The sequence below is a fragment of the Nothobranchius furzeri genome, chromosome 9, assembly GCF_043380555.1.
Source record: "Nothobranchius furzeri strain GRZ-AD chromosome 9, NfurGRZ-RIMD1, whole genome shotgun sequence".
Taxonomy (NCBI): Eukaryota; Metazoa; Chordata; class Actinopteri; order Cyprinodontiformes; family Nothobranchiidae; genus Nothobranchius; species Nothobranchius furzeri.
The window spans coordinates 8,143,212-8,170,541 of NC_091749.1; the positions used below are offsets into that span (position 1 = coordinate 8,143,212).

General features: G+C 41.2%; 1 protein-coding gene across 4 annotated transcripts in view; it reads right to left on the reverse strand.

The window, feature by feature from the left end:
* LOC107374305 (glutamine-dependent NAD(+) synthetase) overlaps positions 1-19,084 on the reverse strand; it is a 64,830-nt gene extending 45,746 nt beyond the window's left edge. For all 4 annotated transcript variants that reach the window (XR_011521542.1, XM_070554626.1, XM_070554628.1 and 1 more), the window contains exons 1-7: positions 18,896-19,084; positions 11,347-11,407; positions 7,473-7,589; positions 6,568-6,621; positions 6,406-6,495; positions 6,017-6,068; positions 5,784-5,872 (exon numbers count right to left, since the gene is read on the reverse strand). Coding sequence is in view for 3 of the 4 variants with exons in the window: in XM_070554626.1 (XP_070410727.1) it covers positions 5,784-5,872; positions 6,017-6,068; positions 6,406-6,495; positions 6,568-6,621; positions 7,473-7,589; positions 11,347-11,407; positions 18,896-18,980 (548 nt within the window). In the remaining variant the exon portion in view is untranslated. The remainder of the gene's footprint in view (positions 1-5,783; positions 5,873-6,016; positions 6,069-6,405; positions 6,496-6,567; positions 6,622-7,472; positions 7,590-11,346; positions 11,408-18,895) is intronic.
* Between the last annotated feature and the right edge of the window lie 8,246 nt (positions 19,085-27,330).

The following is a 27,330-nucleotide window of genomic DNA, read 5'->3' on the forward strand; positions in this document are numbered from 1 at the left end:
TAGTCCAGAATAAGCAATAAAACCACGCTATTGCTTAAAAAGTAGCTTCGTGTTTTCCTCTTTCGTTCCCAAACACGTCCGTCGGGTCATTTTGAATAAATAAACTGCTTATTGATCATTGTTTGGTATCTTTAAATGTTTTCTGCTTGGCCACGTGGTTAAACTAAAAGATATTATTCGTGATTAATCTTTTGTGTTGTTTCATGATCCTTTGAAATGTTTTGAGTGAATTTAAGGTTAAGTTACTGATGATTCTAAGTGCTTTGGAAGTTAAAGTGCAAGTTGCCACTCACACTTTAGCCAGACAAAGGGGTCAGCCATCTTGCATACAGACTCCATTTTAGAAACACACACACACATACATACACACAAAACACCTTGAACATTATTTTGAATATACATCCTTTTATTATATCACATGGTTATTATTCATTCATGCCACTGTTTATTCATTTGACAAATTGTTAATTAAACGTTATAAAATTCAGATTTTCGTCTCCAGTAGCTTTGTTGTGTCGAAGAGAAGTCTCTGCTCCGAGGATTCTACGAACTTCAAGAAAGACTGATAAGAGTTTTGGATTCAATTTTTCCCCGGTTAAAGGGGAATGGTGCCCCGTATATCTAAGAATATCTTAATTAATTAATAAATCAGTAAATATTCCCATATTTACATAATTTATTGAAGAATCCAAAAGTAAGTTAAAGCTTACGAATTGTTCGCTCCTAATAACCCCAACAGCATTGGTGTTGTCAATGATTGTACGCACCACAGACCGACTAAAGAAGAGCTGGAAGAGAGAGATTGGGAACCACAAAGCAGTGGAGTCAATGGTGGGCCCTGGTTTCCTGGCTGGCATGAAATGGAGAAGTTGAGGTGTGATGTCTTCCTCCTCCCTGTTGAGCCATTTTTCCTCCTGTATCACTGAATCACCCTGACCCAGTTTTGCGAGGAAAGATGTGCTTGATATCTTTTCTTTCTGAGGAAGGGATTTCATAATCCAGATAGGATTGTCACAGTGTGAAAATTTCACTTCCCGGTTATTGTGACCAAAATTATCACGATTTTTGGTATTATCGCGGTATTTTTTTAAACGTGTTACATTTTCACACAACTAAATAAACCCTGTATATCAGGAAAATATTGTCCTTAGTTTGTGGCTAAATTTTGCCTAAAATGTGTTATTTTGTAATTATGTTTGTTTACATTTTTTCCCTTTAGTCTTTCTTTAAAATACCAATATTTGCCCATAACTTCTTATTTTTTGTCTGTTTGATGTCATCATTTTAAAAATAATAGATCAGATGATGCTCAGTACTCAAGTAGCCTTCTAATCAGGTACTTTTTTACCCTTACTTGTGTAATAAACCCTATATCAGGAAAATATTGTCCTCAGTTTGTGCCCTTCCAGTGAGCTTTGCAGATTTGGGAAAATGTCATCAGGCAGTAATCATTGTTAAATTCATAATTATTCTCGGAGAGAGACCAACTCTTATCGGTCCCTGGGAGCCCCGTAATGCATAGCGTCATTTCAATATGGGGGTGTCCGCGACACGGTTTATATGCAGGTAGCGGGCACTGCGGCTGCTTTATATAGCCACTCGTTGCATTCTCCCTCAACCCAAATCCTCGGATCACGCATTTTAGCTAAAACACTAGCGTTATCTTGCCTTGCATTGACTGTAGAGTTGTGGGCGATGGTCGCGCAGATGTGTCATGAGATTTGAAGTGTTGCTGCCTTTCAAAGACACTTTTTCTGCACGTGCTGCAAACAGGATAGCCGTCTTCTATCAACTGTCCCTCAGCATTCTTCAAATATCCCAAAAACGCCCATACTTCCGACTTTGTCTTCTTTGAGGGATAAAAAATGTCTTGAGTGCGGCCGTCTCCTCCTTTGGCCATTATTCCAGCTTTAGCTTCAAGAAAGTTTTGGTTGTAAACAACAAAGTGGGCATGTGCCGTCGGCAACTTCAGCAGATGATACGGTGGCTGGTAAGGGTCACCGCGCCTACACTGCAGCCACAGTAATCCACTGAGATAATTTTTTTTTAAAGACAAGACGGTTATTATTATTGTCAACTTTTTTACCGGGGTTTACCGGTACACCGGCTATCGTGAAAACTCTAAATCCAGATCACGGTTGTCATATTCTGAAAAGACTAGATCCCCTTCGTCAGATGCTGAATCTTCCGGACACAGATCAGCACTGCCATCGGAAGCTTATATGTCCAAAACCTCAGTGGTAAAAAAAACTTCTTGTTTTTGACAGCCATTGCAAAACAGAGGTGTGGAAAAAACCAAGAAACAATCCTAAATGATCCTCTCGTCAGTATAACTACAAGTGGGAAAGAACCGGTGCTGCAGGTAGACACTCTCTTGTGCGTCATGTGTTCCGCGCGTAAAAGCTTCTACAGGTCTAGTTGGCCAATGGCGCGTTATGCTGTAGTAGAACTCAGGATGCCATTGGTCGATTTGTGTCATTCAAATGACGCCTTAAACCTCTGAGTCAATAGAATTGTGTGGTGTTGCGTTTTATTGTGCCTACGTGGTACCTCAAACTCTACGGGGTTCCAAAGGGGAGACCCAATATTCTGGGTAAAATGGCATTGCTGACTTCTAACTAGCCTGTAGCTCACAAAACACGGCAAAAACAGTCAGGAATTAGTTTGTTTAGACGTTGTGCTAAACGAACAAATTCATGACTGTTTTTGCCGTGTTTTGTGAGCTCTTTGCTGACTAGAAAATAATCCAAATGTGAATGGGAGTGATGGACGTGTGAGAAAAAAGTATACTCTCTACGGTTAGGATGAAGAGATCGCCATGCATCACAAAGCCCATAATCACTCATGTACTGTTTAACTATGTTAGTGGATTGCCAATTGCGCTGAGTCCCAGCTGTACTGAGCCTGTCTGTTAAAGTATGCATCCAAAAATTTAAATCGCCTCCAAGTATAAGTGGACAGTCCAAGTGTTCGGAGAGTACAGAGAAAAAATTATGAAAGAATGAAGGGTCATCAATATTTGGACAGTATATGCTGACGATACATAAGCATTGGTTCTGTATCGATATTTTTAGTGTTATAATATTGATGTTTTTGTGTATTAAACTAGCTACAACTCATTGCCTAGAGTTATAGCAGGCAGAGACCATGCTGGGAAACTCAGGTGTTTTAAATTCATCTGCAGATGTGGCAGATCTATGAGTCTCTTGTAATAATATTATGGCTGCTAGCACTCTTTGTAACTGATCAAAAAAATTTTTTATCTCTTCTCTCTGGAGCCAGCTCCATGTACGTTCCATGAGACAAACCTTAGTGCACCCGTAGATGTATGTGAGTAGCTAGAATATGACGCCTTCATGTGAATAAGATGGAATAGGTATATAAATGTATAAAATAATATGTTAATAAATAACGGAAAATAAACAAGAATAATAATAATAATAACCCAACTGTGTTTGTGGTTGTACTATGAGATGCATTAATTGTGATAAAACTGTGCTGTAGATTTAATGTGTGTGTGTGTGTGTGTGTGTGTGTGTGTGTGTGTGTGTGTGTGTGTGTGTGTGTGTGTGTGTGTGTGTGTGTGTGCGTGCGTGTGTGTGTGTGAACACGGATCTAGCAGCTATTTAATCCTGACGTGCTCAAACCCAGTGAATCCTGACAAGAATTATAAATGTCTGACCTGATGTTGGGCTAATACAGCCAGTCAGTCACTCCTCGCTTCTTGTAAAGTTTGCTGTCCACATAAAGCTTATCCACCGAGATGACAGCCCTCTTCCCATCCTGGATAAACTTTTTACGCAGCGGGAAGAGGACTCGCCACCGATCCAGGATTTCCTTAGGAAACCGGTCATTCACGCTGAAGTCTTTTTCTTTGAGCTCTCTTCCATGGCTTTTAACAAGAACATTCTGCTTAAAATGTTTAAATTTAGCCATGATGGGACGTGGTCTTCTGCTGTCCACTCTTTTAGCTCCAAGGCGATGTACCCGATGATAGGTGATGTTTTTTACCGTTTCTTCGGGTATCTTCATTTGGGTTTGGAGAAAGTTCTTGATTTTTCGCTCGCAGTTCTCCGCTCCTCCCGTCTGCTCCGGCAGGCCTGCGAACACCAAATTATCTCTCATGCTACGGGCCTGAAGGTCCAAAACCGTCTCCTTCAGAATCTTGTTGTCCTGGGTGATCCGCTTCACTCCCTCTTCCAGGGAAGAAATGGACTCCCACAGAGACGCGTTCTCAGCAGCGAGCCGCTCCACCTGCTTCTGGCTGATTTCCAGAGACCGACGGAGGTTCTGCTACTCCTGGTGCAGAACCTCAGGCAGGTGGAGTCGCCCCTCAAATCCCAGAAGCCGTTTATCAATAGAACCTAATAATTCTAATATGTCCTTACGGGGAGATGAGGCCTTAGGCGAGTCATGAGGACGGCTCCTCTTGGTCCCAGGTGTTTCCATCTCAGCTGCTGATTTCTGCTAATAATCTGTGCACAGGAAGCTTTAACGATGCTGTAGTAAAACAAAAGGTATAATAATTTCTTATTAATATAATGTTGCTGCAGCACTAAAGCAGCAGAAAAAGGGGATTTTGCAATAAACATGCAAAATACTTACATATGAATAGTTTTAGAGCCGTTTTGTTGGCAGAATCTGATATTAATGTTAGCTCTAACACTATGGGTCCCAACGTGGTTTGTGTGGCATTGCCATAGGGTGATGTCATCGGTAGACAGATCCGTGTCCACATGGAAAAATGGTCACCCTACATTAAATGATATAATTCCTCAAATAAACGCTGTTTTTAACCACCACCAGAAGAGAGGCAGAACCGTAGTGAATAAACAGCCCACTGTGTGTGTGTGTGTGTGTGTGTGTGTGTGTGTGTGTGTGTGTGTGTGTGTGTGTGTGTGTGTGTGTGTGTGTGTGTGTGTGTGTGTGTGTGTGTGACAAGGAAATCAAAGGCAGAAGTGACCATATTAATGAAATAATTCCTCAAATAAAGGCTGTTTTTAACCACCAGCATCTCGAGTGGCCTCCTAAACGTACGTGCCATTCACCCCCACTCTGTTAGCACCGCGCTGATGAAAAGGGACTTGGGCAACCGATCACACCTTGTACAATGCCACGCCCCTTCGTATAATCCGTGCATGTGTTGTGCACACTAGTGACAATAAAATCGATTTTGAAAATTGACGGGGGTTTGAATAATTTCCGTACCCACTGTACCTGAAACACATCATACTAGAAGCTAATAATGGCATCCCTGCAGCCCTAACCCTAGTGTTGACCATCTATTTTCAATCAGAAGCTAATGCAGGAGATAGGTGTAGGAGACTATCTTCAGCTTTCCTCACAGTGACTGATTATAATCAGAAATATTCAGTGTTTTTTCAGTGTTCCACACCTTTAAATATTGGTGAAACGTAAAGAAAATCCCCTCATTCATTAACCCATTTCAGGTAGTTTTTTAATAACAAAACATTATTATAAAGGGTTGCCAATAAGGCTTACTATTTGTTTTTATTGAGTGAGTCAGCTCCTCATCGCACGAGTGATTGTGTTGTTTTAGCTCACGCTCACAGGAAGAACGACACATCTGAGGGCTTTGCAGCCCTAATGCCAGCTCAAGCTGAACATTACTACATGATTTAAGTTTTACTTGTAATGTTGGAGCTGAAATGTAAACAAAAAAAAATGACAGGAAAGAAAACGGACCTGGCCCTGTTTTGGTTATATTCATCACAGCTGCCCATTTCATTGCTGTAGATTCTTATGATCCCCATTTGCTGTACCTGTTGGGACTCCAGAGCTCTGCACAGATCTCCGTACCGATGCAAGTGTCCTTGGTTGACAGGACACAGTCACCAAACGGGACGGTGTCCTGAGGGACAGAGAGAAGACTGTTGTGTTAGTCATTCCTCCAGCTGAAGGAATCAGAATTGAGACTTTTCTATGTGTGAGCTTCAAATTCAAGATGAAACAGATTCAATCATCGCTTGATTTTCTTCATATCGAGAACGTTTACCTGACCAGTCACCTCCTGGATCATTCGGGGCAGGAAGTACTCCTCCACATGCCTTCAGATCAAACCATCAAATAAAGAGACGTTATTGTTTCTGGTAGGCTGGAGACTAAATGATGATATTTTATGGTAACCCTACATCCTGATCGTTGGGTAACATCTACCTAGGCTTTTCTACACATCACCCATACTGCGCTGGACGATTGGTATCCTGCTGAGTTTTAAACACTGTGGGGAGTGAGATCCCCCCTGAGCATCCCAGCTCTGGTTTTAATGTACTCCTGCACAGAAATGCTGGGACGACTAAAAGCTTTGTTCTTTAGCATTCCCTAACGGTCCCAAAGGTTTGTGATCTGTGGTGGTTCTGGGAAACGGAGCATGTGCTGACTGACCTTAATCGGTCCCACGCTGTGAACCAGCGCATCTCTCTGTAGATGCCAGAGTTGGCCATCAGCATCTTAGGTCTGATGAGAAGAATCTTTCTGCAGAACAAAGACCACACAGAGTGAGAAAGGTGTTTGGTCCGTACTCATGAAAAGGTGCAAAACACGCACCTGTTAAGAAACAGGACGCGGCAGTTATAGCGCACGTTGTGATGCATGATGGGCCTGCGGGGAACACCAAACGGCAGTCAGATGTAAAGCACAGAACCAGACCCTCAGAAAGACCAGAACCAAAACCAGTAATAACCCTTCCATATAAAATAATAACGACGAAAAAAAAACATATCAACACACCAACAAAACCATACATGACGGTCGGAAAGATTAGTACGCCCAAAAGAAAAGACCAGCAGAGAAAACATGTGGAGTCGTATAGAAATACCGTGCAAACCCTGTAATAAAACATACATAAGGGAAGCCGGACGCCAACTAAACTCAAGAGCATAGAAGAGATAGAAGGAAACAAACCAAAGATATACAGGAGCAGCCAAACAAAAATCAGAAAGTACAATAAAGAAATCAGCCGTAACAAACCACTGCACAAGGGAAAACCATGAAACGGAATGGGAAGTACACGGACCACAAACACAGAGCAACCAAACATAAAAGACAGGTCAAAGAAGCAGTAGAGATGAGGAGGCATGCACACAGGACCATGCACAGAGACGAATGAACACACACATCCACTCATGGGATGTGTCATCAGCAAGGAGGACGCGGGCGGCAGAGGGCGACACCGTCCTCTGCCGCCCGCCGGCAAAAGGAAGTGACGCTAACAAGTAACTTTTACTGAGCTGTGTAAGAACAGAACTAACAGATGGATTATAGATGTGATGAGTTCTCTAATCCCTTCTGATCCTGCTCTGCATCAGTATTCATTCATTCACTCATTCACTCATTCATTTTACAAAAGGTGAGGTCAGAGACATCCTCTACATTCAAACCTCACAATGTGCAGTAAACCCAGAAAATTCCTGGTGCTGAACACTGACTGACTGCGTGAAGGTGCCACTCACATCCCAACATCACAGATGATGTCCTGAGCAGCTGGAGCTTCCAGCAGAGCCTTCAGGACCTGAAGGCTGTGCAGCAGTGTGTCTGACTCGTAGAAGTGGTCCGCACAGCCGTACCCGCTGTCAAAGGAAGACCATAGAGAAGAAGATGGGAGCTGTGAGGTTGGTCCAACACAGATCATCAGGTTAAGTACTTCACACCACACCACTAATGACATCATCTGGTTCTGATCAGATTCTAAAGGACAGTGATCATAACTTGACAGCACGGTGAACTACCAGCACAATAACTGAGAACTTGGTCCAACCCATGACCCAGTGGACTCACTCCTCTTCTGTTGAACTTTATCAGAATGTTGCATGGTTCTGGAGGAGTTCTGGTCCAATTATTATTCCAACATTATTTCTGTTCTCTGAGGCTGGTAGTTTCAGCTCTGAAGGTCCAACCCCAATCTCAGGTCCAGGTCTGGACTGACTGGATCATCACAGAACCTTCACTCTTTTCCAGCTGTTCTGTTGATGACCTGCTGCTAATTTTGGGTCATGGTTTTGTTTCATGACCTGGTTTGATCTAGCTGGCTTATAGGCCCACATTAGACTCTACAACACTTTGGTGTCCAGAGTACTTCCTGGTGGACCCAGTGAGACCTGAAGCTGCAGAACCAGCCCAAATCATCAGCTGTCCACCTCCGTGCTGACAGCTGGGATCAGCTGTTCCTGCTGATAGGATTAACACAATCTGCAGTGTCTTTTTCATTTAAATACGTCTGAGATCCTTCTCTTCCCTAAGTTCAGTATCAATTCCCAAAAGCATGAAGGGAGCCTGTGGGTACACGAGCATGGACGAATGACCTCTGACCCTTCCCAGATTGGTGCGGAGCAGCTGTGTTATCAGCAGAGTGATCACTTCCTGGATGCATTCATACACATACTACACTCCTCATGCAGATAAATAATGAAGCTGGAACAGAATCACCAGGTAGTGAAGAGGACCTTGGCACTACATAGCTGTCATACGCTCAGCATCACCCTGTCCAATCAGGGCAGATGGGTGCTGGTGACTGGGGAAAGGCAACAGTTCTGAGCCCATCAGAGCCTGGGGGCAGGGCTGATAGTGGAGGCTCATGAGGAGAAAAGAACCCCGAGCGTTCACACCAAGCCCCCATAATTTGGGTCTGGATATGAAGCAAAACAGGAAGTGAAATGAATTGCAGTTCCACCCTCATCCACTAGGAGCTGGTGTCAGAAGCGAGCCTCATTGACTCCCATGTTAAAAATACCAATTTCACAGCAGAAATAAACATGTTTACAGCCTGGTACCAAAACATGTTTTTTGTTTAATAGATCTAGTTTACACTCATGACAACTCTGAGGAGGGTGGACTTTTTGTCACTCTTCTGTTTTATTTAATGCCTAAAATTCTGTATAATTAATGAGCATCAGACCCACGTGACCGCAGAGCTAGCTCCGGGGAAAGGCCTCAGTAGAGCCTCGGTCTGGCTTGGAAACTGTTTCGCCGTTTTTAGTCTCTAAACTTAGACCATTAGTTGTAGCATTTATGTGTTCTCTTTTGGATATTTTTTGTGCAATAGTTGGACAAAATGACTTGCTGTGGTATTAATTGCACTAATAGAGCGTCCAAGGAGTCTCCACTTCATTTTTTTCGGTATGTAAAATTATATTTATGTATTTTAGGTCACTGTCGAGCTGAGCTTAGATTTTAACATGTACTGTTTAACCATGAAATTTAAATGTAATAGGGTAAAACTCAGTGGCCTCATTTATCAAGCTTGCTTACACACAAAACGGGGTCGGAAAACTGCGTAAGCAACTTTCCACGCAAACTTTGGGATTTATGAAAGAAACCTTAGCGGAAAAATGTGCGTAACATTAAGTTGACTAAGGACCTGGCTTACACACATGTTGGACATGGAGAGCACCTGCAGTGCTGCTGCTGAGAAGATACAGTTATGAAATCCTGCAGCATTATCACTTGTACTGCATCGTTTTCACACAGAACAAGACCCCCCACACGAACACACACACACATGTGCACTCACACACACACACACACACGTGCCAACACACACACAGCCTGAAGCACATAAGGAATGCAGAATATCAGCAGGGGGGCAGATTGAGACAGAACATCATGCATCTGTGACTGTGTGTGTGTCCTGTCACTGTGACCCGATTGATCATGTGTCCTGGCTACTTGGACAAGGGAGATCTCTGTTTGGGTGACTGGTTAGAGCGCGTGACTTTCACCCGGGAGTCTGGGGATCGAATCCTGATCGGATAATTTTTTTTATATTCACCACAGATCTCTCTAAAGAACTCACAACATTGACGGCTTCAGCAACGCTGTGCCACTCCGTGGGATTTCTCTTATTTGTTTTGCAAAAGCACTTCCTTTCATTTCTCCACCTCACCCACAGGTACCTCAACTTCTGCTTCTGTGAAATTGCGCTTCCTTGATCTGCCTTGATCTACGGTCGCCATGTCATTGGCGGAGCGCTGCAACAGCCGGCTTATGTATATGCATGATCCACAAGGCACTTTGCATTGACTATTTATGGCAGTAAGTGGGCGTGGTGAGGGCGGGATGTGACTAAAATGCAGCTGAGAAACATTCTCGTTAGTCTCTGATTCATGAAGCGGAGATTGCGTGCAACTGTGCGTACTCCATGTTTAATAGGTCACAAACTTACCTAGCGTAAGTACATGTTTTTGCTGAGCTTAAGTACAGTTTTAGAAAGGATTCTACGCAATGTTTGATAAATGAGACCCCTGTGCATTTAACATGACGCTGCATTTTTGAAAATGGGTTGAAATATAACATGCTGGTGGAGCTGGATTCCGACTATCGGTATGGACTCCCTCCCTTCAGCTGCATCTCTGACCACAACGGTGCCTGTCTGCTGTGAGGAGCTCTCGGGAGACCTATGTGTTCCACCCGGTTCTCCCCAGTGGTCAGCCCGGTGTATCTCTGACTTAGAATCTCCGGTGTTGTGCACAGTTAAATCCGGTTGGAGCTAGGTAGCTACCTCCGTTAGCTTAGCTCCCACCTCCGTGTTAGCTTTGGGTTAGCTTGTAGCTACGTTGCTTCAGTTCGACAGGTGTCGTCATTTGATCCCAGCCTCAGCTCCACCCCGTTTCCCTTTTTTGGAATTGTCGAAACCTGTGACACGGTCAAAATGGCGGTGGTGGCCACCTCCCATTTTGGTTCAAAAACTTATAATTGGAGCCTATGGACAGGAGTTGTCCAGTACATACGTCGATGATTCACACCTAGAACACTAGCTACAGAGCTACAGCACTGAAGGTGAGGGTTCAGGGATCTCGAGGTCAAAGTTTACTGTGATGGGTAATTTTTATACTATAGTACACCTGTTACTACTAGCAGGGTAGAATACTACACCTTTACTACCAGCAGGGTAGAGAATACTACAACCGTTACTACCATCAGGGTGGAGTACTACACCCGTTACTACCCGCAGGGTAGAGAGTACTACACCATTACTACCAGTAGGGTAGAGAGTACTACACCGTTACTACCAGAAGGGTAGAGAATACTACACCTTTACTTCCAGCAGGGTAGAGAGTACTGCACACATTACTACCATCAGGGTAGAGAATACTACACCTTTACTTCCAGCAGGGTAGAGAATACTACACACGTCACTATGAGCAGGGTAGAAAGTACTACACCCGTTACTACTAGCAGGGTAGAGAGTACTACACCCATTACTACTAGCAGGGTGGTGAGTACTACACCTGTTACTAGCAGCAGGGTAGAGAGTACTTCACCTGTTACTAGCAGCAGGGTAGAGAGTACTACACCCATTACAACAAGCATTAAGTCTTCTCCACCCACCATATCTCCAGTTCTGGACCCAGTCTGTATTTGGCTCCATGAGCTTTGGCGATCTCAATACCTGCAGAGAAGCACAAACACACACCTGAAGCTACATACCAATTTATTTATGAAGCACATTTAAAAATAGCGGGCTGCACGGTGGCGCAGTGGTTAGAGCTGTTGCCTTGCAGCGAGATATTCGGGTACACGAAACAGATCGATAGATGGTTGCAATGCAGGTATTGGGCCAGGGACAACGAGCACAGCTTCGCGGAACAGCCCTCAGGTTCTGGTTGGCGTCATTTGGAATTCTAGGACGTCCAAGGAAGATCCCGCCTTTCTCGTCTATAGGTGTTTTTACAGGACCATAGCGTTTGCAAAATGGGATTTGCTGTGGCTCCCTGGGGAGGATAAAGGTCACTTATAAGATCAGACCGTGGTGGTAATGTGGTGCAATCGTGGCAATTTTATAAAAGATTAGGTGATGGCGGCATTAAGGGGGTATGGGGGCGGTCTCTGCGCTGCCGCAGACTTCTGTTTATCTTGGACCAAACTTGCTTTTTATTGCGATTGAAGCTGTGATCGTTACGTTTTTTTTTTTTTAACAAGCAGCTCCTAAAGGTGTCTGTCCCCATCGGTCCCTGTGCAGTAGGGCTGCAACAACGAATCGATAAATTCGATGAAAATCGATTACTAAAAGCGTTGGCAACGAATTGCGTCATCGATTCGTTGTGTCGCACAACTCTTCCAAACCCCCCCCCCCCTTCCCGCCCGCCGTTGCCAGAGCAAGTCAGATCAGCGCGAGGGAGAGCCGGCAGATCAGCGCGAGGGACAGCCGGCAGACTTGCGCTGCTGCGAACCGGTTCCGCCCAAGGCCGGATTAACTGGGCAATTGCCCAGGGCCCACGAACTCTAAAGGGCCCAGGGCACGAGCAAAATACTGTATCTATAATTTCCCGCTTTATATTAAACTATGGTGACCGTATGTTCCGTTTTCCCCGGACATGACCACTTTTCACTCTCTGTCCGGGCGTCCGGACTGCGGGTTCTTGTATTGATGAAAATGTCCGGCTTTTCATCCAGGAGCAGGGATCGAATTATGGGGGAGCTGAATATCCTACACATCAGGGGAGCCGGAAAAAAGTTTTCTATATTATATCATTTTTGGACTCTTTTGAGCAGAGAGCGGCACAGCGCTGCGTTGTTGCGCAGCGATCCAGGCTGCTGCTTCCAGCGCACGGTCCATTCTCAAAGTGGCGCAACCAAAAAACTATAATTAGCACACGATGGTTCATGTCTGCACATGTTCTCTATTTTCTGTCTTATTTGTGCCTGAAGCGCGCTACTGCGGAGCTCATCACCTGTGCTGTGGTGATTTCACCTCACGCAGCATCGAAAACGCGCTCTGAGCTTTGCGGTCAGTAGATCCCTTTGATCTGCTCAAAAGTAACTGGTGAGGTGAAAAGGTAAGAATCCAGGCAGCAGATTTTCTGGAGAGTTTAGAGGAGATGCAGGAAGATGAGAGACAGACAGGACAGGAAAATAGTTCAATAAAAACAAGAAAACAAAACAAAGTGTTGAAAAGTAAAATGTAGGTAGATTTATCTCCACTACACGTTTTTACCTGTATAAAGCAACAAGTTCTACACATGTCATATTTATACATCTGATACAATTCAGATCACATTCAAAACTCAGTCACACACCCAGGGCCGTTTCAAGACATTTTGGGGGCCAAGGCAAAATGCCCCCCCCCCCCCCCCCCCCCCATAACTGGGCTCCCCAGAAGCCTCTGTGTAATTCATACCCTCTCCAGTAGTGTTAGTTATATGGTGTTTGTAAAAACCCCTCAGACATTACTGACATGTTCTAATATTATCAGATGAAAAACTAAATTATCAGACATGCTGTCTCATCTGCTGCTCTTCTAAACTTGCAAAAAGTAACAAAACCATTACAAAGCCACTATTTGTGGATTCTCTGAAAGTTTCCATGGAGTGTGGGACAACTTATTTTTTCATTGATCCTATCGTCTAATCTCACAGCTGAAACAAGCATCCTTAATAATCTGTGCACAGGAAGCTTACCGATGTTGTAGTAAAACAAAAGGTATAATAATTTATTATTAATAAAACCTTGTTGCAGCACTAAAGCAGAAAAATGAGATTTTTCAATAAATATGCAAACTATTTACATATGAACTGTTTTAGAGCCCTTTTATTGGCAGAATCTGATATGAATTTAGTTCTTACAAAAAATGGGTCCCAGCATGGTTTGTGTGGTGATGCCATAGTGTGACGTCATAGGCACAGATCCCCTGTCCTCTTGTTTGGAAATGGAAATATGATCACCCTATATTAAACAAACTGTCCACCCGGGCTTTTGCACTGCACAGAGACGCTTCGCTGCCTATGACTGGACGTCAGTTGAGAGTCAGTCTCATGCAGACTGACCAATGAAGAGAGGGCCTCAAGTTAAGACCCTCTCCTCATTGGTCAGTCCACACGAGGTGGGTCAAAGGTTACTCTGGGCGGGTTACGTGTTGTCAGGCATTCAAGTATTGAGTATATTTACTGCATATTACAGTAAAATATTCTGTATGTGACCACATTATGGTGATCCTCGGGTCGTGATGATGGAGCCCTTGAATATTGTTGCCCAGGGTACAACAAAGTGTTAATCTGGCCCTGGTTCCGCCGTCACATTCCCGCAGAAACTGGTTGATCACACCGGGGCCAGACTACTAGCATGTGGTTTTACAACCACAATGTCCTCAGAAGCAAAAACGCTTTTCAAAGGGAGGGAGGAGTCCTAACTGTTGCTGCAGGCGTGTTGTGTGAGAGTGCAGTTATATACTGGTTAATATATTTTTGGGTTCAGTTGCTTTCATGTGGCCTAATGTGAGTCTATTTGGGATCATTGGAATGATCAGCAGCATTTCTTGATGTGACTTTATGGCATTTGCCCAGGGCATCATCACAAGGAGGATGGCATTCATTTACTTTTGTTTTATTTGGTATTTTTTCAGTCATTTTTGAAAATAGTGATCAATTTTGATTAATTCACAGCCTATGTTTAGTTACATTTAAAAATTAGTTGTTTGACATCCCCAGTTATAATAAATGTCAACAGATGAGATCAAACAAAACAGATGAGAATTGCCCTCAAGCTGTTTAGCTTGGACCAAGCATTTTAGGTCACAGATAGATGTAGCTTAGGGTCTCTGTCTATACACCTTATAAGACAATTTAGGTGATGGCATGTTGTTTTTCTGCTATTGAACTGTTTTCTAATAATGTTGTGTTAAATAAAGTGAAGGAAGGAGAGAAATAACGTTTCCCTAGCAGTTTTAAAAAATTTCCCCATGTAATCCGATTAATCGATTAATCGTGTCGAGACCCCATCCGATTCATCGATTATTCAAATAATCGTTTGTTGCAGCCCTACTGTGCAGTCTCTGGTTATCTGAGCTTCAGCTCTAACAGAGAGGCTCATGGAGCGCTGCAGCGCTCTGGTTCGCCATCTCAGCTGATTTTGTTCAAAAAGCAAACCTTAATGCCTGTGTTTACTTTCATTTAGGGCTGCTCAGTTAATCGAATTTTAATCACGATTACGATCTGAGTTTTGAACGATTATAAAAAACAAAACAAGCCGATTATTTGCTCCTCCCGCCTGCGCTGCCCCGAGTTGCAAATGAAGCGCTCCTCACAGTGTTGCCAACTTAGCGACTTTGACGCTATTTCTAGCAGCTTTTCAGACCCCCTTCTTGACTTTTTAACTTAAAAGTACCTAGCGAACACCTGAGAAACATCTCTGGTAACCCTTAGCTACTTTCTGGATAACTGTCGTCGACATTTCCTGCAGGTTAGCTTAACACTCCGCCTGCGCCCCGGACCGTTCTTCAGGACATTAGGAAAGGGAATGATGTAGTGATGTGTCGGTCGCTAAAGAAACAGCTCTCGGAGCCGGCTCCTTGTTGGAGTAACCAGAGTGAGTGACACACACACCGCACCTGCGGACTCCTGAGCCACTAAAAACGGCTAAATGTGCGTGTGCGGCGCGCTAAACACATGTGCAGTTTGCCCCGATAGCTGTGAGACCGGGTTGGGGGGTGGGGGTGCAGCTGTGCAGCTGTGGTTGGGACAATTATTACATTAACTGATGGACTTGTAAATAAATAGTTTATAAATAAGCTAGAAATAAGTTCCTCACGCTGATAATTAATAACTAATCTCTCTGAGGACACGGTGCTAGTGCACTCTCCTACAGCACCTTGACACGACTAAATAAATGTTATGCAACATTTTGTGAACATAAATTTATTTGCATGTATTTGTTGCCACTGTATAATTCTTGCTGTCAGTATTTGCAAGATATTGGTATTTGGGTCTGTACTGGTTAGACTTAAATGAGTTAAACCAAGGTCTATAGCCCTTGGGTCATAAACTATGAGCTATAAAAATATATTGGTCTTTTTATACTGGGAATCAGGAGTTCTTTTAGTGATCATCTTGTTTCTTATTTTTGTCCTGATTGTGCCCTGAGCAATTTTATGACTGAATAAAAACAAATAAAATCAACATAAATTGAAAAATCGTCCTAAATAATCGTGATCTCAATTTCAGTCACCATAATCGTGATTATTATTTTCGCCATAATCGAGCAGCCCTACTTTCATTTTCAATAAATTTCCCAGCCGGAGCTCAGCGATAACTCCTCACGTCATCATGACATCTGCCTCTGTTGCGCCAGGGCGCATACGACAGACCATTACCGCAATATTACTACCAAGCGAGGCAGAACAAATGCCGCAAAATTCGCGCAACGCCATGCTGGCAAGGCTCGTTTATAGACATACCACTGCAGTAATATTACGCCCATTTGCCGGCATGGTGTGTCTTGTCAAAAGGGCTTATGATTGGCTAGAAAGGCTCTACTACGACTGGCTATTTCATTTAATAGCAAAGTGGCTGTCCTCGCTAAGTGCTGACTGTGTCTTTCTGCCACCAGCAGAAAGCTGTTTTGGGGAGTTTAGTAAAGAAAATGTGAACTTAGCGCTAGAATAAACATTCTGTCCTGGTTTGCAAAATATTTTATGTTTCATAAAAAAACTGAAAAACGTAAAATGTGAATTTTAAATCTTGTTGCATTTATCAAACTGTTGGGACTTACTTTATATCTTGTGGCTCTGAAGCATTAGAGTGCATAGGATAAACACATGTGCCTTACCTGGGTATGACATTTAATAAAACTGCCCTATTCTGCCAAGCTGTGTGCATCAGGTCTGTTTCTTCTCTAGAATAATGAAAACGGGTGAAAAATAGGTCAAAATCATAATCAGCTTTAACTTAATTATTGATTTAATATGATGATGAGAGATGTGCTCTAACTTGTAAACAGCCTTAACATATTAAAGCAGGATAGCCTAATAATGAAGTAATAAGAGCCAACAGATATGATAAAATGCTACAAGAATTATTACAAGTTCACATTTGATGTTTTTCAGGTTCTTTTGTGAAATAAACTGAACATGGTTTGTTGCTAAACAGGAAAGTCAAAGTCAGCTTTATTGTCAATTCTGCCACATGTACAGGACATACAGGTGCTGGCCAGTAAATTAGAATATCATCAAAAGGTTGAAAATATTTCAGTAATTCCATTCAAAACGTGAAACTTGTACATTATATTCATGCAATGCACACAGACCAATGTATTTCCAATGTTCATTACATTTAAATTTGATATTCATAAGTGACAACTAATGAAAACTCCAAATTTGGTATCTCAAAAAATTAGAATATTCTGAAAAGGCTGAATATAGAAGACACCTGCTGCCACTCTAATCAGCTGATTTACTCAAAACACCTGCAAAGGCCTTTAAAAGGTCCCTCAGTCTTGTTTTGAAGGCACCACAATCATGGGGAAGACTTCTGACTTAACAGCTGTCCAAAAGACAATCATTGACACCTTGCACAAGGAGGGCAAGACACAAAAGGTGATTGCTAAAGAAGCTGGCTGTTCGCAGAGCTCTGTGTCCAAGCACATTAACAGACAGGCGAAGGGACGGAAAAAATGTGGTAGAAAAAAGTGTACAAGCTCTAGGGATAACCGCACCCTGCAGAGAATTGTGACGACAAACCCATTCAAAAATGTGGGGGAGATCCACAAAGAGTGGACTGCAGCTGGAGTCAGCGCTTCAAGAACCACCACGAGGAGACTCATGAAAGACATGGGATTCAGGTGTCGCATTCCGTGTGTCAAGCCACTCTTGAACATGAAACAGCGCAAGAAGCGTCTCGCCTGGGCCAAGGACAAAAAGGACTGGACTGATGCTGAGTGGTCCAAAGTTATGTTTTCTGATGAAAGCAAGTTCTGCATTTCCTTTGGAAATCAAGGACCCAGAGTCTGGAGGAAGAGCGGAGAAGCACAGAATCCACGTTGCATGAGGTCCAGTGTAAAGTTTCCACCGTCAGTGATGGTGTGGGGTGCCATGTCATCTGCCGGTGTTGGCCCACTCTGTTTCCTGAGGTCCAGGGTCAATGCAGCCGTCTACCAGGAAGTTTTAGAGCACTTCATGCTTCCTGCTGCTGACCAACTTTATGGGGATGCAGACTTCACCTTTCAACAGGACTTGGCACCTGCACACAGTGCCAAAACCACCAGCACCTGGTTCAAGGACCATGGTATCCCTGTCCTTGATTGGCCAGCAAACTCGCCTGACCTTAACCCCATAGAAAATCTATGGGGTATTGTGAAGCGGAGGATACAATACGCTAGACCCAACAATGCAGAGGAGCTGAAGACGACTATCAGAGCAACCTGGGCTCTCATAACACCTGAGCAGTGCCACAGACTGATCGAGTCCATGCCACGCCGCATTACTGCAGTTATTGAGGCAAAAGGAGCCCCGACTAAGTATTGAGTGCTATACATGCACATTCTTTTCATGTTCATTCTTTTCAGTTGGCCAACATTAGAGAAACAAACATTTTTTCATTGGCCTTTAGAATATTCTAATTTTCTGAGATACCAGATTTGATGTTTTCATTGGTTGTCACCTATAAATATCAAAATTAAACGTAATAAACATCGGAAATACATTGGTCTGTGTGCATTGCATGAATATAATGTACAAGTTTCACGTTTTGAATGGAATTACTGAAATATTTTCAACCTTTTGATGATATTCTAATTTACTGGCCAGCACCTGTACAGAGAATTGAAATTACGTTACTCTAACTCTCGCTAGATAGAAAATAAACATTTAGCATAAAAAGAGTAACCAAGTTCAGAGAGACTGTGGGGGAAAAGAGAGGAGAGGGGGGAGAGCCGGGAGGGAGAAGAGGATGAAAGGATGTTAATTATAGCAATGAGTTCACATTTTCTTCAAAAAACTCCTCAAGATCTGGCTGTAAACATAAAAACCTGCAGCGAGGGAAAACTGTTTCCTCTTACACGAAATAGCCAATCTTAGTAGAGCCCTTCCAGCCAATCAGAGGCGAGAAAGGCGGGGCCTTCCTTTGACATCCTAGATTTCCAAATACCGCTTCCGAGCAAACCTACTTACTTTTCAGGATTCGGTTCAAGTTGCCTTCAAAGTCCAGAGCCCACTGGTTTAACGAGCACGTCGCTACCGTGACACACCTGCCCATTTTCAGTTCGTGCTGACTCCCGCACGCGACGAACTGTGTCCTGGATTTCCTACTTTCGGTTCGACCGGGACCTCTGGACTGAGAAGGTCTTCTTCTTCTCTTGTTTAATTGGCGGGTGGCAACCAACTTTCAGGTGCATTTCCGCCACCTACTGAATGGGAGTGTGAGTTGAAGTGGGGAGCATCCTACAAAAAAAAACTAAATTCTATCAAGTATTCCACTTTCCCTTAAAAAGTCTATGACTAACTTATAAACCACTATGCCCCCATTTAACAGAATATTCAAATCATATTTCTTATAACCTTTAACTTTTAATTTTTCAACCAACAATTTCCTATTCCCCACATATTCTCTACAAGTACATAATACATGTTCTACTGTTTCCCTATCAAGTCCACATTCACACATGCCGGTATTATTATTAATCAGCTCAGTGGCCTAGTGGTAGAGTGTCCGTCCTGAGACTGGGAGATCAGAGTTCGATTCCTGATCGGGTCATACCAAAGACTTTGAAAAAAAAAAAGGGACCCAATGCCTCCCTGCTTGACACTCAGCATTAAGGGGGTTGGATTGGGGGGTTAAACCACCAAATGGTTCCCGAGCGCGGCTGTGTCTGCAGCTCACCACTCCCCCAGGGGATGGGTCAAATGCGGAGAACAAATTTCGCACACACATCAGTGTGTGTCCCAACTAATGGGACTTTTATTATGCCGTCCAAGAATAAAAAGCGTACTGTTCAAAGCTGTATGTCCCATTCTCATCCTTGTTATCACTACTTGATTTCTGTTACTCATTTGAATGACTTCCATTCCACCAACCTTTCACTTTAATTTGTATCAATGTCTTCCTTTCACATCCCTTATCCATTGTTTTTGCCATTCATCCAGAATCTGCTGTCTAATAACTGATTTCACCTCTGCAACACTATATGGAACCCCCATCATAGTATCCAGTTTCGTTGCCTGCTTTGCATAATAATCAGCTATTTCATTACCCTCTACTCCACTGTGAGCTGGAACCTACATAAATCTAACCTCTGAATTAGTCTTCATCAACCTAAACAAGCACTCAAATATTTCATACAAAATATCTGACCTCTTATCAGCTGACATGTCTTTAATTGATAACAATACTGACATGGAGTCTGAGCAAATAATACTTTTCCTAACACCATTTTGTTCTATCCACTGTAAACTAAATGAAATGGCTAACATTTCCACCGTATAAACTGACAGATTATTAGATGTTCGACTTTTATGATGTTTACTACATTCCGGAATCCAGAAAGAAAATCCTGTTAAATTTCCTGACTCTCTCGACCCGTCAGTATATATAGGGATGAATGATTGATGAGCGTCATTTAACCTTTCTTCCACAACATTATCCCAGTTTCCCACACCTTTCCGTATTTTAATTTCATTTTGAAAATGAAAATCTATTATTACTTTTGGAAATAACTAAAACGGAGTAGGCGAATATAAAAATTTCTTAAGAACAACTTTATCATTTAATTTAAAGGCTTCTGCCAATTTACACGATTTCCAGACCATACTCTCATACTTGCCATTGAAATATTGCCCTCCTACTTTCATCTCTCCCTTAACCATGTGCTCATCCTCTGTACTACCTTGTACACTAGCCCAATAATTTAATTTCAGCAACTTGAAGCTTAGAGTCAATGGCATCTCTCCCATTTCCACTTGTAAGGACACTGTCGGTGTGGTTTTCATTGCTCCACAACAAATTCTTAAAGCCTGACTTTGAATAACTTCAATCTTCTTCAGTAATGTTTTACTTGCGGAACTATATACAATACTACCATAATCAATAACCGATCTGATCATTGCCATGTATACCTGTTTTAAAGCCTTGGTACTAGCCCCCCAATCATTACCCCTTAAACACCTCATTATATTTATTACCTTTTTACGTCTTTCAACTATGTTATTAATATTCTCCTTCCAAATCAACCTTTCATCAAATATAACACCCAAATATCTAAAACTATGAACTTGCTCCAAAGGTTCCCTATATAATTTAAGCTCGATTTTAACATTTCTTTTCTTTGTAAAGACCATACTTTTTGTTTTGTCCACTGAATATTTAAATTCCCATTCAAATGACCAATTCTCCAATTTTATTATTGCTTCCTGAATCTTCTTCTGCAAGTATTGAATGTTCCTTACCCTTTTCCATAATATTCCATCATCTGCAAACAATGCTTTCCCAACATCATATCCTATCTCTTCAAATGCATCATTGATCATAATAGAAAATAGAATAGACTGATCACACTCCCTGTGGCGTCCCATTGCCAACTCTACCTATTTTTATCTGAATGTATCTATTAAACAAAAAGTCCCTAATCCAATCATATGTTCTTCCTTCTATCCCCAACCTTTTTAACTTAATCAGCAAGCCCTCCTTCCACTCCATGTCATATGCTTTCTCAATATCAAAATAAACTATAGCTAAACTCTCTTTGTTGTTTTGTGCTTTCCTAATGTCATTTTCCAAACTCACTATGGCGTCCATCGTTCCTCTAAACCCATTCTAAACCCATTTTGATATTTCATTAACAAATTCCTACTTTCTAAATAATAATTTAACCTATCCGTAATCATTCTTTCCATTACTTTACCTATATGAGACGTTAAAGCTATCAGCCTATAGTTCTCCAGAATACTTGGATCTTTCCCAGGTTTAAATATCGGAATTATTACCGCCTCTTTCCAATTTTTTGGTAATTTTCCTTTTTCCCCAGACTTTATTATATAACTCCAACAGCCTTCCCTTCATCTTATCCCCTAAATGTTTAAGCATCTCATAATTAATATCATCCTTACCAGATGACGCCACTTTAGTTCTCCCCATCGCTCGCTCTAGTTCAAAAACTGTAAATGGAGCGTCAATTGTCGTCAGCCTCCGCCCACCATCATCTTTAACACTATTAGTCCTTCTGGTTTCTTCTCTTCTTCTCCATCTATCTTCTGACAAATTATCATCACTATTAATTTTTATAAAAGTTTTAGCCAACATTTCAGCTTTCTCTTCATTGCTAATAGCAACCTCTACACCTACCTTGAGAACTGGGTATCTAAACTCTCGATAAACTCCCTTCATTTTCCTTATCATAGCCCAAACGTCACTTACAGACGTAGTTCTTCCTATTTTATCACAAACCCCTCTCCAATTTTCCCTTTTCGCTCTCTTAACTACTCTTCTTGCTTCAGCTTGTAATCTTTTATATTTCAACAAACTGTCAAAATTATGAGTCTTTCTCAAAACTTTCATACTTTTATTTATCTCCTTGATTGCCTTTACACATTGTTCATTCCACCATGGAGCATTTTTCTTTTTCACGGTCCCTTTACTTTTAGGAATAGTAACGTCCGCCGCTTCAATGATCACTCTCCTAAAAAATTAGTTCCACCATGTCTATATCCTCTTCCATATCAATCCTTCCATTCTCTTCTTCACACATAATTCTAAATTTATCCCAATCAGCTTTTTTAAATACCCAATGACCAACACTTTTGTCCAGATATACTTCCTTACTCCTATAAAGTTTTGTAAAAATTATATAATGATCACTCCCCAGATTACATTCCCGAACTTCCCAATTACAGTTTCCCGCTATTCAACACTATTGTTAGATCTATAGCTGAGGTTTTACCCGTGGTTACGTTCATCCTTGTCCCTCTACCATCATTTATACAGACTAAATTCATATCATCCATGAACTCTTCAATGATTTCCCCATTCTGATCCTCCTTAATTCCTCCCCACAAAGAACTATGAGAATTAAAATCCCCACACATTACCACCTGATCATAATTCCCTTCCAGAATTAATTTAAGCGTATTATTATCCAATTTTTTGCATGGATTATAATAATTGGCTATATACAACTTATTTTTATTGACATACAATTCTATTCCTATATATTCTTCATCAGTTCCTATTTTAATTATTCTATAATTCAGATTAACATGAATAAAAGTAGCACAACCTCCTCCAACACCATCTTCCCTATCATTTATAATTATTGTGTACGGATATAATTTAAATTCGAAATTTTTATTTAACCAAGTTTCTTGAACACAAATAGTATCTGGTTTCTCCAACAATACATCAATATATCTTTTAAATTATTGTCCATTAGCAATCAAACTCCTAGCATTCCATTGTAAAATCCCAACCATTCACTATCCCAACCCCTCTGGACTGGAACTCGCACTAAGGTTGTTCCTGACCTCCTTCCACGACAACTCAGTAACGTCCAGATGATGAACAGCTGCTTTCACAATGATTTGTATCCTTTCCGTTTTTGATTTTGTTTCTTTTGTTGCATTTAATACTCCTGCAATGAAAGTCACTAATTTCTTAACATCTATCCACAATTTGCAGACCTGTCCAGATCCTTGAGCTGAATCTTGTGGCATCGTGTCATTTATTCTCACTGGAGCCTCTCCCACCAATTTAACTGCTTCTGCACAAGAAACTTTACTTTGAACTTTTGTACGTTGTACCTGGGTTTCCCTCCTCATCACCAGGCAACCTGCATAAGCTACACTATACCCCCCCCCCCCCCCCCTCCACACACACACACAGTTGCAACACTTTGGTTTTGTTCTATTTCTGCATTCCTCAAAGCTGTGTTCTTCTCCACATCTTGGGCATCTCTTCCGTCCTTTACACACATTTGCCGTATGTCCAAATCTTTACTGGAGAAGGTCCTAACCGACACAGACATATGTAAGTAGATGCGCTGCGGGCGTGATTTGGAATGTCCAAGGAAGTTTCCGTCTTTCCTGCCTCTGATTGGCTATAAGTGCTCTACTATGATTGGCTAGCGACCGCTACTGCCTGTGGCCGCTGACGAGCGGTGGCGCCGCCATCTTTTTTATTTTTTATTTTTTATTTATTTATTTTTTTTTTATTCTTTATTTAGGATATTGGTTCGTAAACAATACAGTCACTATACATAAGTGACTCAATATCCACTATGAAGTACATGGAAACAGTATAAACATAACAAAAACATACCAACAGATTCAACGCCAGGGGTTACTGCATACAAATTATGAAACATGAGAATGATGATCGAAACAGGAAACAATACGAGACATGCAACAGAGTATGAATTATGCAAAGATTTGAAATTTCGAGCAGAGACTTAGTGTCTTAATGGCTTTGTTATTGTTCGAGGTGGAGATTGTTTTCAAATAAAGCTTAAGCTCTTTTTTCAAGACACAAAAGGAAGGTCTTATCTTTAACACTTTACATTTATGGATGTAAAACTTGGTCAGCAATATGATGAGATTAGATATGAACAGTTCATTTTCCAAATCCCTCTGATAGTCTAGAAATCCAAACAGAACATTATGAAAATGTAATACAAAGGTCTCATGGATATGGTCCAATATAAATCTACAGACGCCTTGCCATAGTTTCCGAGTGTGTTCACAAGTCCAGAACAAGTGGTCGATAGTTTCTGGGTGCTCCTTGCAGAAAGTACAGGATACATCAAAGTCTTTAATGAATCTCCTCAGGAATGTTTTAACAGGATAATAGCGATGAAGGAGTTTGAATGTGACTTCTTTGACTTTGTTTGTAAGCAAGTATCTGTTAGGTAGAGTCCATACTTTTTCCCACGACACATATTGAACAAGTGAATTCCATTTAGGGAGAACATGTGGTACAGAAACACAATCAGCTAGAAAAAGGGAGCGAATCTGCTTATTTGGCCGTAATCTCGATAGAAAACAAAGTTTCCCTATAAATGTGTCACTTGGATCAGGCAAAGGGGTCATGTTAGATGGTGGGGTGGTATAACTTTTGAAAAGCATGATAACACCAGATGGAATAGCGTCGAAAACAATAGCAAATTCTTTAGGGGTTACAGGAGTTTTATAATGAGAAAGAAATTCTTGATAAGTAAATAAATTTCCTTCCTTATTAAAGAGCTGATTGATCTTTATAATGCCATTCCTAAACCAATTGTCAAAGAATAAGGATTTCCTTTTGTAACAGACGTCTTTATTGTTCCATATAAGGTAATTATTAGGAGAAAAGTTATGCTTATAAATTAGAGACCAAGCCAATAACATTTGTTTATGAAAATTTGAGAGAGAGACAGGTATACGTTCAATATTGTAGTTGCACAGTAAGATAAATTTTAGTCCACCCAGCTTAGAGAAGATTTGATGGGAAATGATATTCCACATAGACATTGGGTCTTTTAAATAATGTTTAATCCAATTAATTTTGAATGTGTTGTTTAAAATATTAAAATCAAAAAAATTGAGTCCACCATTTTTGTAATTATTCATTAGTACTGATTTTTTAATATAATGAGTTTTGTTCTTCCAAATAAATTTATAAAGCATCTGATCAATTTCTTTTGTAACTGTTTTATTAACGTCCAAAGAAATAGCAGCATATGCAAGTCTGGAGATTCCTTCCGCCTTAGCGAGTAGTATTCTGCCTTTTAATGAAAGGTCCCTTTGGAGCCACTGGTTAAATTTTTTTTTGGTTCTTTCTAATATTGGGGTAAAGTTCAGGTCACCTCTGTCTTTTTGGTTTTTTGTTACAACTATTCCTAGGTACGTCACTTCTTCTTTAACTGGAATATTGCAGATGGAAGGTAGCTCACAGTTCTTGACTGCCATTAGTTCACATTTATTTATATTTAGAGAAAGGCCCGAAGCTTTGGAAAAAACCTGAATAACATCAAGAGCGAGGGATATTTGAGATGAGTCACGTAAGAAAAGGGTTGTGTCATCAGCCAGTTGACTAATAATGACTTCTCTATCTGCAGTCGATATGCCTTTTAGGTTGCTCATTTTGATATGAGAGGCCAACAATTGAGTGGCCAGGATAAATAAATAAGGACTGATGGGACATCCCTGACGTATCCCACGGTTTAATTGAAACCTAGGAGATGTGCCATTCTTTAGTTTAATTGAACTGTTTCCCTTAGCGTATAAGGTTTTAATTGCTCTGCTAAAAAAATCCCCAAATCCAAATTTCTCTAGTGTTTTGAAGATAAAATTGTGTTCAATGGAGTCAAATGCCTTGTAAAAGTCCAAGAAGAGGATAAAACTTTCATTGAAAATTAGTTCAGGGTAATCTATTATGTCAAGTACGAGTCGAATGTTGTTAGAAATGTGCCTGTTCCTCAAAAATCCAGACTGCGTCTCATCTATAATATTATCTAACACGTTTTTTAGGCGCTTAGCAAATATAATAGCTAGAATTTTATAGTCGTTATTGAGGAGACTAATTGGCCGCCAATTGTCAATAAGTGAGATATCCTTCTTAGGTTTAGGGATCAGGGTTATGAGGCCCTGTGTTAGAGTTGGAGGGAGAAAACCTTTGGAAATACTCTCATTAAAGATCTCTAATAAAAATGGAGCTAGCTCTTCAGAGAAGGATACATAAAATCCAGATGTGAGTCCATCCACCCCAGGAGATTTGTTGTTTTTTAAACTTTTAATTGACTCTAGTATCTCTTTTAAGGTGATTGGACTATTGCAGAACATTTGATCCGCCGTACTAATTGGAGTAACATTCGTTAAAGAGTCCAAAAAACGGACAGCACTGTCATCACAATAACGAGAGCTATATAGCTCCTTATAAAAATTGGAACAAAAGTTTGCAATTCGATTAGCATCGTCACACATTACATTGTCTATTTTTAGTTGATGAATGGTATTATTTTTGGATTGGGATTTTTCTAGCCTAAAAAAGTATGCTGAATTCTGCTCTCCTTCCTCCAGCCATTGCTTCCTGGACCTTACAAAAGCCCCTTCAGCTCTAGATTGATAGAGTTTATCCAGTTTATTTTGAAATTCCAATAGAGTTTCTTGTTCTTCAGGGGATAACTTATCTGGACAAATAGATGACATCTGTGTTATTTTAGAAATCACCTTTTCTTCTTCATAACGTTTGCATTTTGCTAGCTCACTACAGTATTTTCTAAAAAATTTTCCAGCTTCAAACTTTAGAAGTTCCCATTTACTCCCATATACTTTTTCAGCCTGGGCCTCATTCCAAAAAGCTTGTATTAGTTCCTTAACCTTGGTTTTTACTATGTCATGACACAAGATGGAGCTGTTGAGTTTCCAGTATGCATTATGTTGGCGTGTGGTGGAAGAAGGAAGTAAAGAAATGTTAATTTGGATGGCCTTGTGGTCAGTCAAAGGGGTCGAGAGGATGTCAACCTTGACATATTCCTCGAGATTATTCGAAACTAACCAAAAATCTATTCTTGATTGTCTGGTTCTTGTTTTATTACCCCAGGTAAAAATTCTGTCATGTGGGTATTTTTTCCTCCAAATATCTA